The sequence below is a fragment of the Chelonoidis abingdonii genome, chromosome 22, assembly GCF_003597395.2.
Source record: "Chelonoidis abingdonii isolate Lonesome George chromosome 22, CheloAbing_2.0, whole genome shotgun sequence".
NCBI lineage: Eukaryota > Metazoa > Chordata > Testudines > Testudinidae > Chelonoidis > Chelonoidis abingdonii.
In genome coordinates, this window is record NC_133790.1 from 27,917,765 (window position 1) to 27,930,944 (window position 13,180).

At 50.7% G+C, this 13,180-nt stretch overlaps 1 protein-coding gene across 1 annotated transcript in view; it reads right to left on the minus strand.

Annotated features, from left to right (window-relative positions):
* Positions 1-1,682: 1,682 nt before the first annotated feature.
* Positions 1,683-13,180, minus strand: part of SCARF2 (scavenger receptor class F member 2) — a 76,235-nt gene continuing 64,737 nt past the window's right edge. Inside the window, exons 10-11 of the mRNA XM_075060093.1 lie at positions 5,111-5,263; positions 1,683-3,976 (exon numbers count right to left, since the gene is read on the minus strand). Of these exons, the coding sequence (XP_074916194.1) occupies positions 2,742-3,976; positions 5,111-5,263 (1,388 nt within the window). The 3' untranslated portion in view covers positions 1,683-2,741. The remainder of the gene's footprint in view (positions 3,977-5,110; positions 5,264-13,180) is intronic.

The following is a 13,180-nucleotide window of genomic DNA, read 5'->3' on the forward strand; positions in this document are numbered from 1 at the left end:
CCAGAAGCTAAGGCAAGCCCCCCAACCTAGCCCAGCTCACACCTTTGTGGCTCACCTGCTTCCCTTCCCTGCTGCTCTTATAGAAGGGCTACAGACATCCCACTGCACCTCAGGAGGGCTTCACAGCATTGCTAACTCTTGCAGTGTTGTGATTCTGGCCCCTGCTGCAGGAGCTCTCATGAAAAGCTCCTACCATCAATAATATGGGGGAAACACAGCATGAGTGAATGCCTGGTTGCCTATGGGCAGTTGTGGTGAGATGCAAGTCAGGAGATCATGAGTGGTAGTCCTAGTTCTTCCACTGCCAGTTGATAATATATCTGCTCCGCTTCTTATTAACTAAGGCCTCATACTGCTGTCTGAGGGGAGATAACAATAGCTCATCTCTTTTCCCAGCTACAAAAACGAGTGCTTTGCCCAATGTCACTAATGGTAGCGATGAAAATGAAACACAGGCTCCTAATATAACAGACCCACATCTCATCTACTTTGCCACACTGTCTCTCGGAAGGAACGTGCCAAATTACGTGCTTCTGTAACCCCTGCTAACACTGTGGCTATGTCACCCTCCAGTGGCTATACTGCATATGGAGGTTTCCAATTTTGCGACTGTCTCCACGCTAACAGCTGGTTCTTCTTCAAGTAGTGTTTCTATGGGTGCTCCACTTCAGGTGTGTCTGTGCCTCTTGAGCCCTTCATTGGTGCAGTCTAGCTAGCAGTGCCTGTTTGGCCCCCGCAGGCGCCCTATGCCTTCTCACAGCAGATACCGAGGCTATTCTAGGGGTGCACAGGCAAAAGGCCCTCAGTTCCTTCATTCCCACCACAGCCTGAGACAGAACCCACGCATGTCCACCCAGACTGCTCAGCCTCCTGGTTTTTCTTGCAGGTAGACAGTTTCTAGTTGTAAGTTAGGGTTCAGTATAGTTTAGTTTTCAGGTGAGAGGGTAGTTTTATGACTTTACATCCAGAGGTCCAGGATTCCATCTCTGCTGGGGCCCCAAAGAGGGGCTTTGTCAGACACGGCTATACTGTCTATAACCACTAGAGAGATTTGGGCACTTACCTGCTTAGCTCATTTGGAAATTCTGGCTTGCATGAATTTTTGGGGTCCAGCTCATGACTTTGGAAGCTTTAGGCTGGCCATACAGCACCAGCTCCATTTCCCCTTTATTTGCTTCCTCATTTCAATATGGTGCTTGTTTTGTACATAAAGGACTTATCAGTGGCTAGGCCGTGGGCTGAGTGGGCAGAGAAGCAGCTTAAGGTTCATTCCGACCAGCTGAGAGGCCCTAAGGCTGAGGTGACAGAGTAAATGAATGATAATACTAACAGCTTATGATGCCATTCCCATAACTGCACCTTGCTGAAAAGCAGCCACCTTGGGGGTGGGAGAAGGCAGCCATTTCAGACAGTGTGCCCTGCACAGGGGTGCCAGGCAGGGACTTGGTCTGTGTCATTGAGACATTTGGATTTGAAGGTCTCTTCTGAAGGTGTGTGGCTCCTCCCCATAACCTGCAAGGAACTCCACGTCCCCTCCAGAGGGAGCAGGGCTGGATCCAGGGACAGGGTCTCACACCGCTAAGCATTAAAATAAACCGAAAGGAGCCCGGTGGGAGCCTTAATGCAGCCACGCAGCAGGCAGTGATCGGCAGAGGGCACGGGAGGAGAGAGCACCAAGGATAGAGAAGAAATACACTTTTATTAGGAAAGCTTTCTGCAGATGTGCCAAATTCTGTAGTACCAATCACGCCACACAACTCCAGTGGAATGGACCCCCTTAACTGGGACAGCATCTCTGAATGGCGTCAGGCCATAAATAGTACTTTCTTCACAGCCACCACCAGCAGCAACATCCTCAGACACCAGAGGGGGCATCAGTCGAAACCAGCTCGACCCCACGCTGACCGAAGCAGCGTGCCTGAAGAGGAAGGTGATGCCTGGGGGGAGTTTACATCTTCAGAAGATAAAAAGCTACATGGCAAGGAAGAAACACAAACTAAACCCAAGAGAGTGAGCACCGCTGGTCCCAGTGCTCCACTGCTCTGGATCATGCAGGCTCCACAGCCGGCTCCTCCGTGCCACAGCCACTTTCAGGATGGACCACATAGGGGCCCTTGGCCTTAGGCACATGGCTAGCAACAAGGGAAGACTGGCACTGGCTTTGTCTGCCCCTCTAATACACGGAGCAAGAGCCTTGGCCTCTGGCTGCCATTCGCCAATGTGAATGCGACAGACCGGATTAGGATACAGGAAGCAAGCTAATCCGTTACTGCAGAATACAACATGGGGATTTCTAGTAAACAAGCGCTGCTTATGCAACCAATAATACTGCTACAAAAAGGACAAGGGGCCCTGCTCAGAGTCTCATGTAGCTCCCCCCTCAGAACTCAGGGCAGGCCAATGCAACCCGGCCAACCCTTCCACATCTGGGGAGCTCCATGCGGTCCTTCTCCCTGCAAAAGAAACATGGGACGCAAGCTGCTCCAGCCCCCGGGAGGAGAAGATACATGGCAATGGGTGCAGCGCAGCTTGGAGGTGGGAGTCTGTGATGGGCAAAGAGTCCGAGGCCCCAGTGTGGGACAGAGATGGCTCGGAGGCTTCTCCAGAGCCCACTTCCCAGTTCAGACCTCCATTTCCACTGACCCTTCCTGCAGACTTGCTGAGAGCAGAGAGACTTCCTCTGCCTGCCAACACTTGTCTGGTGCAGTACCAGGCCAGCTCCTGGGGCCCACGGGACTCCTCTACTGAACTGTCTGAGGGGGCATTATGGCTGCTTTGGGCTGCTCCAAGGTGGCTTCTCTGCTCTTCTTCCTAGGGGGCTTTTTAATGGGTGTTTTTTTGCTGGTCTGGTCACTCAGGGGCGCGTGCTCCTGGCTGCTGCTGCTGGAATTTTGCTTCTCTGCCCTTTTGGCCTCATTGACCGCGGTCTCCGATACAGGGCTGATCAGTTTCTGCAGGTTGGGGGAGGTTGGCAGCGCAGGCTTGCTGGATTTCTGGCTGCTGCTGGTGGCCACAGAGCGCTTGGCTTTCTGCGGAGGGGTGGGCTTCTCCCTCTGGGGCTGCAAAGGACTCACCCCATTTTGCCGGGTGCTGCTATCGCTCTTGTTGAGGCTTTGAGTCTTTTCCTTCAGTTGAGCAGCCAGTAAAGTGGCTGCCTCCGAAGACAAATGGGGGTGGATGGCCTCGGAGCGTGGCTTGCTGTGACTGGGGCTCCGGGGGGCTTCCTTGCCTTCCCCTCCTTTCCTGTCTGGGTGGTAAGTTCCCATTTTTTTCAGAGCATTTTGGACGGCCCCATTGATGTTCTCCATCTGCTCCGAACTGGCCTTGGTCTTCTGCTTGGGCTTGGATGGTGACTGGGGCTCCCCAGAGAAAGAAGCTTTGCCCTCTGGGAAGCTCAGCTCTTTCAGATGTTTCTGCACTTTCTCTTTGCTCCTCGTGCTGCCCTTGTCATCAGCTTTTCCATGGAGACCAGCCGAGGTCTCACTCGGGCTTCTCTTTCTCTTGGCCTGAGTGTGCTCAGAGCAATCAGGCTGCATGGCCGCTCTCTCGGGCGACCTGCTGGGAGCGGGTAGCGAGTTGGATTGGGTGGAGTTGTATTTCCCATGAATCCAGGATACTTTAGGCTTTGTGGAGGGATCAGGGGGAGGGGGCTTGGTTCTCTCCGGGGAGGGGGATTTACCATTCACTCCAGGGCTTTTGGTGTCCATTGTATTTTCATCTTCGTCCTTGGACTGCTTGGAGAGGCGGGCGATTTTGGCATAGAGGGCTCCGCTGGTGGAGCCGGAGCCACAGGATGACCTTTCGCTGTCAGAGGATTTGAGCAGGGGTGTTTCGCTGCTGTCTGCTTGGAAGGCCTTGACGGAGCCTGTCTCTTTCAAGAAGGTGTACTCTCCAGCCTCCTCCGCGCTGATTGGGGGTGCCAGCTTCTCCACCAGGCTGCAGGCAGGGCCTCGCTCTTTGCTTTCACCCACACTCTCTGCAAAAGAGAAAGCACAGATACATTACACTGTGCCATGGTGCACAGGAGCCAGGATGGGGCATGAGGGCTCCACAGCGAAGGGACAGGAGGAAAGGGTTGAGACACAAGCTATAATCAGGCAATGCTTTATACTACCCCCATGGTCATTCTGTCCCTGCTATTCACTGCCCTATGGACCTTATACCCCTTCCCATAGTCCTGTTATATACCCCCACACATCCATTGTCCCATAGGCCTTATACCCACCCCCTCACATGGGCCTGCCATACCGTCCCCACTAGCTACCCCCTCAGAGCAGAGCAGCCTCATTTGTATGTTGGGATTGGCTCTCTTGAAGGGGTTGATCAGACAACCTAGGGCAATGGAGCAGCCAGAATACAGCTCAAAACCCCTCAGTACAACAACATGGCCACATGCTGGAGGCTGACAACCTACAACTAAGGTCCCAGAAGCATGGTTTTCTTGGACAAGAGCCTGCTGAGACATGGATTGCCACGAGGTGAAATGCTTGGCTCTCCTAAAAGGTTGGTGCGGCATCCAGGAGTCCTGGGCCCAGTGTCCCAGAATGAGGATGTGCAGGAACAGTGTCCATTCTGAGCAGAGAGATATGTTCTCTTGGTTTCTAAAATAACCATGGCTTTTATTTTAGAGCTGCTTTGGTGTTGTCAGGGTGTTGGTTTGGTTGCTTTATTTTTGAAGGAGAAAGAATCGTCCCATTGGCTTGGGAGAACCACACAAAGCATTGTACACGCTTTGGACAGCTTCAAGAGCAGAGGAACCTCCAGGATGAGCCTTGGTGGCGTGCCTCTGAGATGTCAACTAGACAGAGAAGGAAAGAGTGCAACTGGGGGAAGGCGGGGCAGCATCTCTGCTGAGCTCCCATCTGTTGGGCAGGGCTGTCTTTCGGCGGATGGGTAGGCTGGTGCCAATCCCAGTGTGCACTGACAGACATTCTGTATCACTCCCCACTTGTGAAGGCATGTGACCCCCCTGCATCACAGGGGATGCTCTGCCAGGGGAACAACCCAGAGCTGGAGAGCCCAAATTGATTAGCAGTGGCAGTGGGGATCATTCTATCCAGCAGAACTATCAGGCTCCTGGCTCTGCCCACCCTGCCCAACGTCCACTCACCCTCATGGGGTACACAGTACACTGGTCCCTCGTCGGTGGTGTCAAAGGAGGAGAAGGAGCCCCGGGAGGACCAGGAGGGAGATGGTTGCTCCACTACTGATGGTGGCTCAATGAAACTGCAGTTCATGGTGTTCTCCAGGTCATGGTGAGCCACTGCAACGGGAGAGAGTGGAGAGTTTAGAGCAGCACTCTCACATCACCGCCATGTGCAATCTTCCTTGTACAACCTTGGAGGAGAGAGAGACTCCCACTCCCAGAGAGCCAGTTCAATTTCCAGAAAGTGTCCATCCAGAGCCATCCTAGCACTTCCAACAGGGGCTACATACCAGGGAAAGTGGTTGAAATAATAATTAAAAATAAAATAGTAAAACATCTCGATGATCATGGTATGATCTGAACTAACCAGGGTGGCTTCTAAAATGGAAACTCATACCTCTCTAGTCTATTACAATGTTTTGAATGTGTTACTAAAAATAGCTGGTAAAGGGAGAACCTGCTGACATAATTATTTGTGCTTTCAAAAAGCCTTTGAGAGAGTCTCTCGTGAAAGTTTAAGACAACTAAGTTGTCATGAGTTGCAAGGTGAAATTCGTCATGGATAGAAACTAGTTTAAAGACAGAGAGCAAAGAGTAGGAATAAACAGTCAATTTTCAACCTAAGTGGTTAATTGGAGGTGTTGCAAGGCTCCATACTAGGCCCTGTGTTATTTAATAGATTTATTAATGGTCTGGAAATGGGGAGGGGAAGAAGGGTGGTGGCAAAATTTGGAGATTACACATTATTTAGGTTAGTCATGAGAGAATAATTGTGGATATTAATGATGTTAATGAATTTATATATTGAATGCTCTCTGCATTATATATAGTGAAGCCCTGTATATTATGCTATGAAAATGCATCCCCCCCACCTGGCTTGGAATAGTGAAGGGAAGAACAAGCTGTAACTATCTGCAGAATGTACTTTTGGTACTGAGCTACACAGGACACCACTGGGTTGGAGGCAGACACAGGCCCAATGTTAATGATTTACTGCAGTATGGACAATGGCTAGAGCTGATCAAAAAGAAGAGAAACAATGTGAAAATTTTCAAAATGTTGAAGTTGTTTCCTTTTTATAGAATTCAAACCAGAACAATATTTTATTCATTTGAATATTTTTTACCAAATATGTATTGAAATGCAAGGTAATTTACATCCGGAGAAATAATTCAAAGCCCTCATACACCTCTCTGGGTCCTTGAATCACAGATTCTGAGACCAGAAGGGACCATTGTGGTCTTCTAGTTTGACCTACTGTATGACACAGGCCAGAGAACTGTCCCAAAGTAATTCCTAGAGCAAAACATCCAATCTTGATCTGAACAGTGACTGTGATGGAGAATCCACCACCGCCCTTGCCCATGGTTAACTGCTCTCACAGGTAACATTTTACACCGTATTTCCAGTCTGAATTTATTCAGCTTCAACCTAGCCCTAACTGGTGGGGGTCAGGAGGAACTCCCCACGCGCACACTGTATCCCGTAAGTGCCAACTGCAGGTGTTTTTGCCCCTTCCTCTGAAGCAGCTGAACGGTGCATGAGAGCAAGGCTCAATGAAGAGAGAAGGGCTGTAGAAAGCAGCTCACCAGAGTGCAACCTATAAGTAGCTGGCTCCTTGACAAAGTGCTCTGCAGAGACACACTGGGTCCTGCCTTGGGAGTGAGCCGGCAGGCTATGCAGTGCCAGCTCCAGAACAGGAGGGTCCTGTGCAGAACAAACCCCCAGGGAACAGCGTTTCCTGTAGCTGTTTGGCTCACACATCTGGCTCTGGGTGACTTTCAGATAAATCATAGGCTGACAGTGGCTGGGAGAAAGCTGGCCACTTCCTATGGGCTCTTTCCACGCTGCTGGAGTTACAGCCACTAAACACACACCGAATTCCCGCTTAGACTCAAAGAGTACAGCAGCACTGAGGTTTCCCCACTCACCTGAGGCAAGGGGCCAGCTGTTATATATGGTCTTTCCTGCCGCACAGGGGTGGCTCTAGACATTTTGCTGCCCCAAACATGGCAGGCAGGCTGCCTTCGGCGGCTTGCCTGTGGTGGGTTCGCCGAAGCTGCGGGACCAGTGGACCCTCCGCAGGTACGCCGCCGAAGGCAACCTGCCTGCCACCCTTGCAGCGACTGGCAGAGTGCCCCCAGTGGCTTGCTGCCCCAAGCACGCGCTTTGCGTACTGGTGTTGGAGCCGCTGCTGCTGCTGCAGTTCCCAGGAGGTGCTAGAGGTTTCACTTGAATATCATCCATGTGGCAAACACGGGGGGACAATACCGCCCGGCAAAGCTTCCAGGCTCAGCCTGAAATGGCAGGTTATTTCCTGCCATGTACTCAGCCAGAGCACCTTGCACCATCAGCTCTCGAGTGCCAGTGGATCAGCCTGGGTACGTATGTGAATGGGAACAGCTAGGTCCTGGGGATAAGTAGGGGGTGCCCTTGCCTAAGCACGGGCCCACTGGAAGGCTAGGGAGTGCTAACCTGCTAGAAGGTGTTCTCTTTAAAGATCCCACGACACTTTGGGTGGATTTCAGAACTCCTGGTCCCATTAAAGCATTGGCAAAACTCCCACTGACTTTGATGGGGCTAGGCTTTCACCCTGGCCTCCCTTTTTGCACTCTCAGGTTTTGGGCACAAAAATTGCAGGCATGTGTTTGCAAAATATAGAGAAGAAAGGCTGTGACCCCATTCAGACTCCTGTAAGAGCCAGGGTGCTCTGCCCAACATCCTGGGCAAACTCCTACTCAGGCAATTCCACTCGGCCTCTGTAAATTTTCCCTGTAGTAGCAATTGCACTGTGATATTCACCTTCATTTCCTCTCCTAAATGGCTGTGTAGTGTAACATACCTGCCGAGTCCCGCTCCTGAGGCAGTAGCATTTTAGTGGCAGGTGACACAATCGCTGTATATTTCTTACTTTGCAATCATCATGTGGGCATGGGAGGGAGGGTTGAGAGACTGCATGAGTGTTTACAGAGCACTTTCAGATCTTCAGGTGGGACATGCCAGAGGAGCAAGGACACAAAGCTGCGTTTGGCACATTTCTGCATGAGGAGGCAGGCCCCGGGGTTGAGTCTGGAGGTGGGAGGGCAGTGCAGGTCTGGGGAGAGGATATCAGTGTGTACAGAGAGACGTGTGCAGCGGGGCGGAAAGCGCATAGGATGTTGAATACTTCCTGCATTTTAATGCCAAGTATTGCTGCTGATTTCCTAGGCAGGGTAGGTTTTGTGCGGCGCAGGCAGGGCAGTGAGAGGAAAGGTTTGCTGGGATTTTCCTTGCTGCTCATGGAGTCATGTGGGCCAGGAGGGGCGATCCCAGCCGAACTCCTACATAACCTGTGAGGAGGCTGCACGGAGGCCAGGCCAGCCCAGCATCAGGACTGGAAGCGAAGGCAAAAGCAGATCCTTGCTCTTTTGGTGCGTGGTTCCATGTGGCTCTGACTTCAGCTTCCTGTTCTTGCACGCAGGAGACTCCCTTTGAGCTTCCGTCCACTCCTCACATTCCTGCTGCACACAGAAAAGCCAGCAGTAGCATGGCCCTGCCTCCTGGGGGATGAAGCTGCGTCTGTGGCAAAGTCCCAGAGAGCTCGTTGGATCAGCTTAGCAGGGATGCAAAACAGCTTTCCCAGTGGCTGGGTGAACGGAGACTTACTCACAACCGAAACATCCTCAAAGCAGGAGGATGCTGCCCATACAGAAGCCAGTCTCCTCCAAGCAGTGCCAGGCCCATGGAGAGGAAGGCTGGGATGGACTGCAGAGGGCCGGTGCTGAGCAGCAGCTGGCTCGCAGAGCTGAGTATTCTTAGCTCCCGGCTGTTCTCAGATCATTCCTTTCCCATGTTCAGTCCGTGGAAGTGGCAGAATGAAATTCTCCCTTCATCGTTGTTTAAACGTCCAGAGATTTCAAACAGGGAAATGAAGCCCAGTCGGTGAGAGGGAGCATTTGTGAGCACCTGCAGAGGAGAGAGGAACCCAAGCCAAGACAGGCCCCAACTAGCCTGAGGCGTGATGCCTATTTGTGAAATAAATGTGCTGAGTAGTGTGTCTCGGGGCTGGGGCTATTTGTATGTAACAAAAGACCCCCGGCAGAGCAGATGCGCAAGGAGGCCCCAGGAACCTTTCTTCTGGCACCAGCTGCTGGCAGCACGGTCTAGACTGAACTAGGTGAGTTTTCTCAAATCAGCAGCTCTGAGGTTTCTGAGACTGGCCCTGGTGGTGCTTCTTTTGAAGGGACAGCACAGTGGGGAAAGGCTGCTGTGGTGCCAGAGGGTCAGGATCTTATACAGCTGGGCTCACAGCCTGATCATTTAGCATGCTCCTCCAGAGATTCCAGCAGCGAGGAAGAGGAGGGATTTGAACTCGCACTCTCCAGCTCAGGCCACCTTTACCTAAGCCAAAGGGGCGTGCTCACGGCTTGGTTCAGTTACACAGTGGTGTCCTGTTGAGCTGCGAGGAGACATTTTGTACCACAAACCGCGTTTGAGATGAGGAGTTGCAGCTGGGGTTCCCTAGATATTGGAGCTACAGGCCCCTGTGCGGGGACTGTGAAGCTTTAGGCGAGGCTCCTGTGCTCTGAGGCTCTGTGGCTACCTTTGTGGAGCAGCTGTGGCACTTGGCAGGCTCAGACACCATTCTCTGGGAATTAAAGAGGGTAGAGACCAACTTGACAGGCTCCCCACCACACTGTGTCACATTCCCCTGCACCTCAAGACACTCCTCCTATCGCCATATCTCTACACCATAGGGGATGAAACAGGCTTCCTTGTCCCCCTTCCATGCCTCCCCCCAAACCCTCCTACATTCGCCGTATCGAAACCCTAGGAAGTCACATCAACAAACACTTTGTACAGCCAGGATGAAGGTTCAGTAAGTGCAACATCCCCCAGTGACACCTGTAGAAGCAAGGTAACGGTAAGCTGTGGGACAGACCCTAATGGGCTCATGGTACGTTTCCACCAGCTGTGACACACCACCTCTTCCCACAGAACTTCACCAGCTAACAAAACCCACCACACATTAGTCCCCCTCCGCAGCATGGCACGGTTCTTAGTGATGACGTCATGCTCCCCCCACAAACATGGAGCCCATTGGAACTCGGACTCTGCACATCTCTCAGCACTGAGTATTTGCTGAGGTTGCAATTAGGGGTGTTTGTTATTGAGGAGACCGCCTAGATTGAGCACAACCACATAACACATTTTTATACATCACTCTCTCTTTGTCTACACTAAATGCTGAGAGGTGTTTTAAAGCACATTAGCACGTGTCTGGACAAACCCAGTCTAGACAAAGCCAAAGTGCATTTCACTCTGTAAACAGTTCTGCTCCGTCTCTCACTTTCTAGTTTCTATTCAAAATTTTCTGCAGCAAATACTTATCCTTTCTGACCAGCGACTGGCCCTCACTGTGCCCTGCTTTATATTAAAACATGGAGATTTTATTTTCCTGGGTTTATACAGCTTGTTTTGAGGATTATCACAATATCCCTGCACTGTATATTACCTTGTCTTACCAACAAGGACTCAGTCGTAACTCCTCTTAACATTTTTTTTTTCTGGGAATTTCCTTGGGTTCTTTTATTGTAAAATTTCATCCATGAAACAAGAAATTCCCAGAGAATGTCCCCAGAGTTTATTTTTAATGATGTGATTATATGAAGTGTCAACCTCAGGTTATATTTATTGTAACCTCCAGGGCCAGACTCACAGCATAAGCCAATTCAGTGGGTGCACACTGCTTTGTATCACCTAAAGCAGGGGTCGGCAACCTTTCAGAAGTGGCGTGCCGAGTCTTCATTTATTCACTCTAATGTAAGGTTTCGCATGCCAGTCATACATTTTAATGTTTTCAGAAGACCTCTTTCTATAATATATAACTAAACTATTGTTGTATGTAAAGTAAATAAGGCTTTTAAAATGTTTAAGAAACTTCATTCAAAATGCAGAACCCCCCAGACTGGGCAGTGTGAGTGCCACTGAAAATCAGCTCGCGTGCCGCCTTTGGCAGGCATGCCATAGGTTGCCTACCCCTGACCTAAAGCAACATAGAGCAACTGGAGTGTATGTCCCAGTTCTCTCTCCCTCCTGTACATCCCCCTGCACACCCCTTAAACTCCTCCTCCTTCCTGTACCTTCCCGTACTCCTCCTCCTTCCTGTATATACCTCAGATCCTCCTCCCTTTTGTAACCTGGGCATTCCCCTAGACACCCCCCCCCCCCACCTCGCCCCCCCCCCCCCCCACAGAGAGCAGGGAACTTGCGTGGAACATTTAAAGGTCAATGAGCAGGAAATTGCTTCTTACATGTCCTCCTCAGCTTCGCAAGACAGGAGCCCTGATCGTCAGGCCCTACAGAGATTTGCAGGACTGAGACTCCCATTTTGCAGACAGGAGATCTGCAGCACAAGGACTGCATGCCACAAGGGACCGTGCTTCGCCAGCAGACCCACAGGCATTGCCTACCTTTGGACCTCCATGGGCCACTGAGTTCCTAGGGCTGCAGAGAAGCTGAGAAGGGCTAATTTCAGCGGAACTGAGGAACATTAAAAAACAAACAAACCCTGAGGAAATTCTCACACACTAACTTGGCTGTGGTTGCTGGCACAGACCAGTAGGGTGAGCACATGTTACCTTCCAAGAACAGGAAAAACACACATACTAGAAGCCCAGGCAAGGCGGGGTTACAACTGCATTTGTAGCACAAGTCACCAGACAATCTTCCTGGGGCAGAGGGCAGAATTAAGCTGGGTGCCTCGTGTTCAGACGTGCACCTGTCACTGCATTTCCTGGGATCTGAATAGTGTTTGTGTTTGTTTTAATTCCAAGGCCCCTGCAAGGTGCCTCTGTGCTTCCCAGCACTGCCCTGCACCTGAAACGGGAACTCCACCTGAACTGATGCATTCGCCTGGGACCTTCAAATTACCCTGGACAAGACTCTAGAGAAGGCCAGTAGGGACCCTTCTAACCTGGGTTTAGGAATTCTTTTCCATCTCTAATTTCTATACAGAACATGAAGAGGTCTTTGCTAAATAACACCTGTTCAGACTCCCAGCAGGCAGACTGGATGGTCTTGCGCAGCTTTTTCATCTGTGACCCTGCCCTGAAGTGCTAATGTCTGTCATGGGCTGTCATAGGAACACAGGCCCTGTATAGCCCAGGTCACAGCAAGGTTCCACCTCGCCCAGTGTCCTATCTTCAAAAGTGGCCACACCCAGCTGTCCAGAGGAAGGGGTAAGAACCCCCTACCAGATAATTCTGGAATAGCACGTGCAGAGGGAAAATTTCTCCCTAGCCTTATCAGTGGCTGGTGGCTCATGGCCTGAAGCAGGAGGGTTTAGGTTTTATCCTATCCTCTGGAAACACTCAAAAGGGAGGGCAGATACAATGTCGGAGAGAGCAGTTGAGGGGCTTATTCCAGCATACAAAGATAAGCGTGGCCCTACCGGGTCCATAGAACCCAGTATCCCATCTTCTAACAGTGGCCACTGCCAGACACTTCGGAGGAATGACCAGAACAGGGCAATTATCGAGTGAAGTCCCAGCTTCTGGCAATCAGCGGTTTAGGGACACCCAGAGCATGGGGTTGCCCCCCTGACCATCTTGGTTAATGGACCTATTCTCCATGAATCGATCTAATTTTTTTTAAACCTAGTTATATTTCTGGCCTTCACAACTTCCCATTGCAACAAATTCCACAGATTGACTGCGTGTTCTGTAAAGAAGAACTCCCTCATATTTGTTTGAAACTCCCACCTATTAATTTTATTGGGTAACCCCTGTTTCGTGTGTTTATGGGAAGAGTAATATTTCCTTATTCCCTTCCTCCACATCAGTCATAGTTTTACAGACCTCCATCATATCCCCCCTTAGTCTCCTCTTTTCTAAACAGAACAGTCCAAGTCTTTTTAATCTCTCCTCAGATGGAAGCTGTTCCATAACCCTGATTATTTTTGTTGCCCTTTTCTGTACTTTACAATTCTAATATGTCTTTTCTGAGATGGGGTGACCAGAACTGCACCCAGAATTCAAGATGTGGGCGTACCAT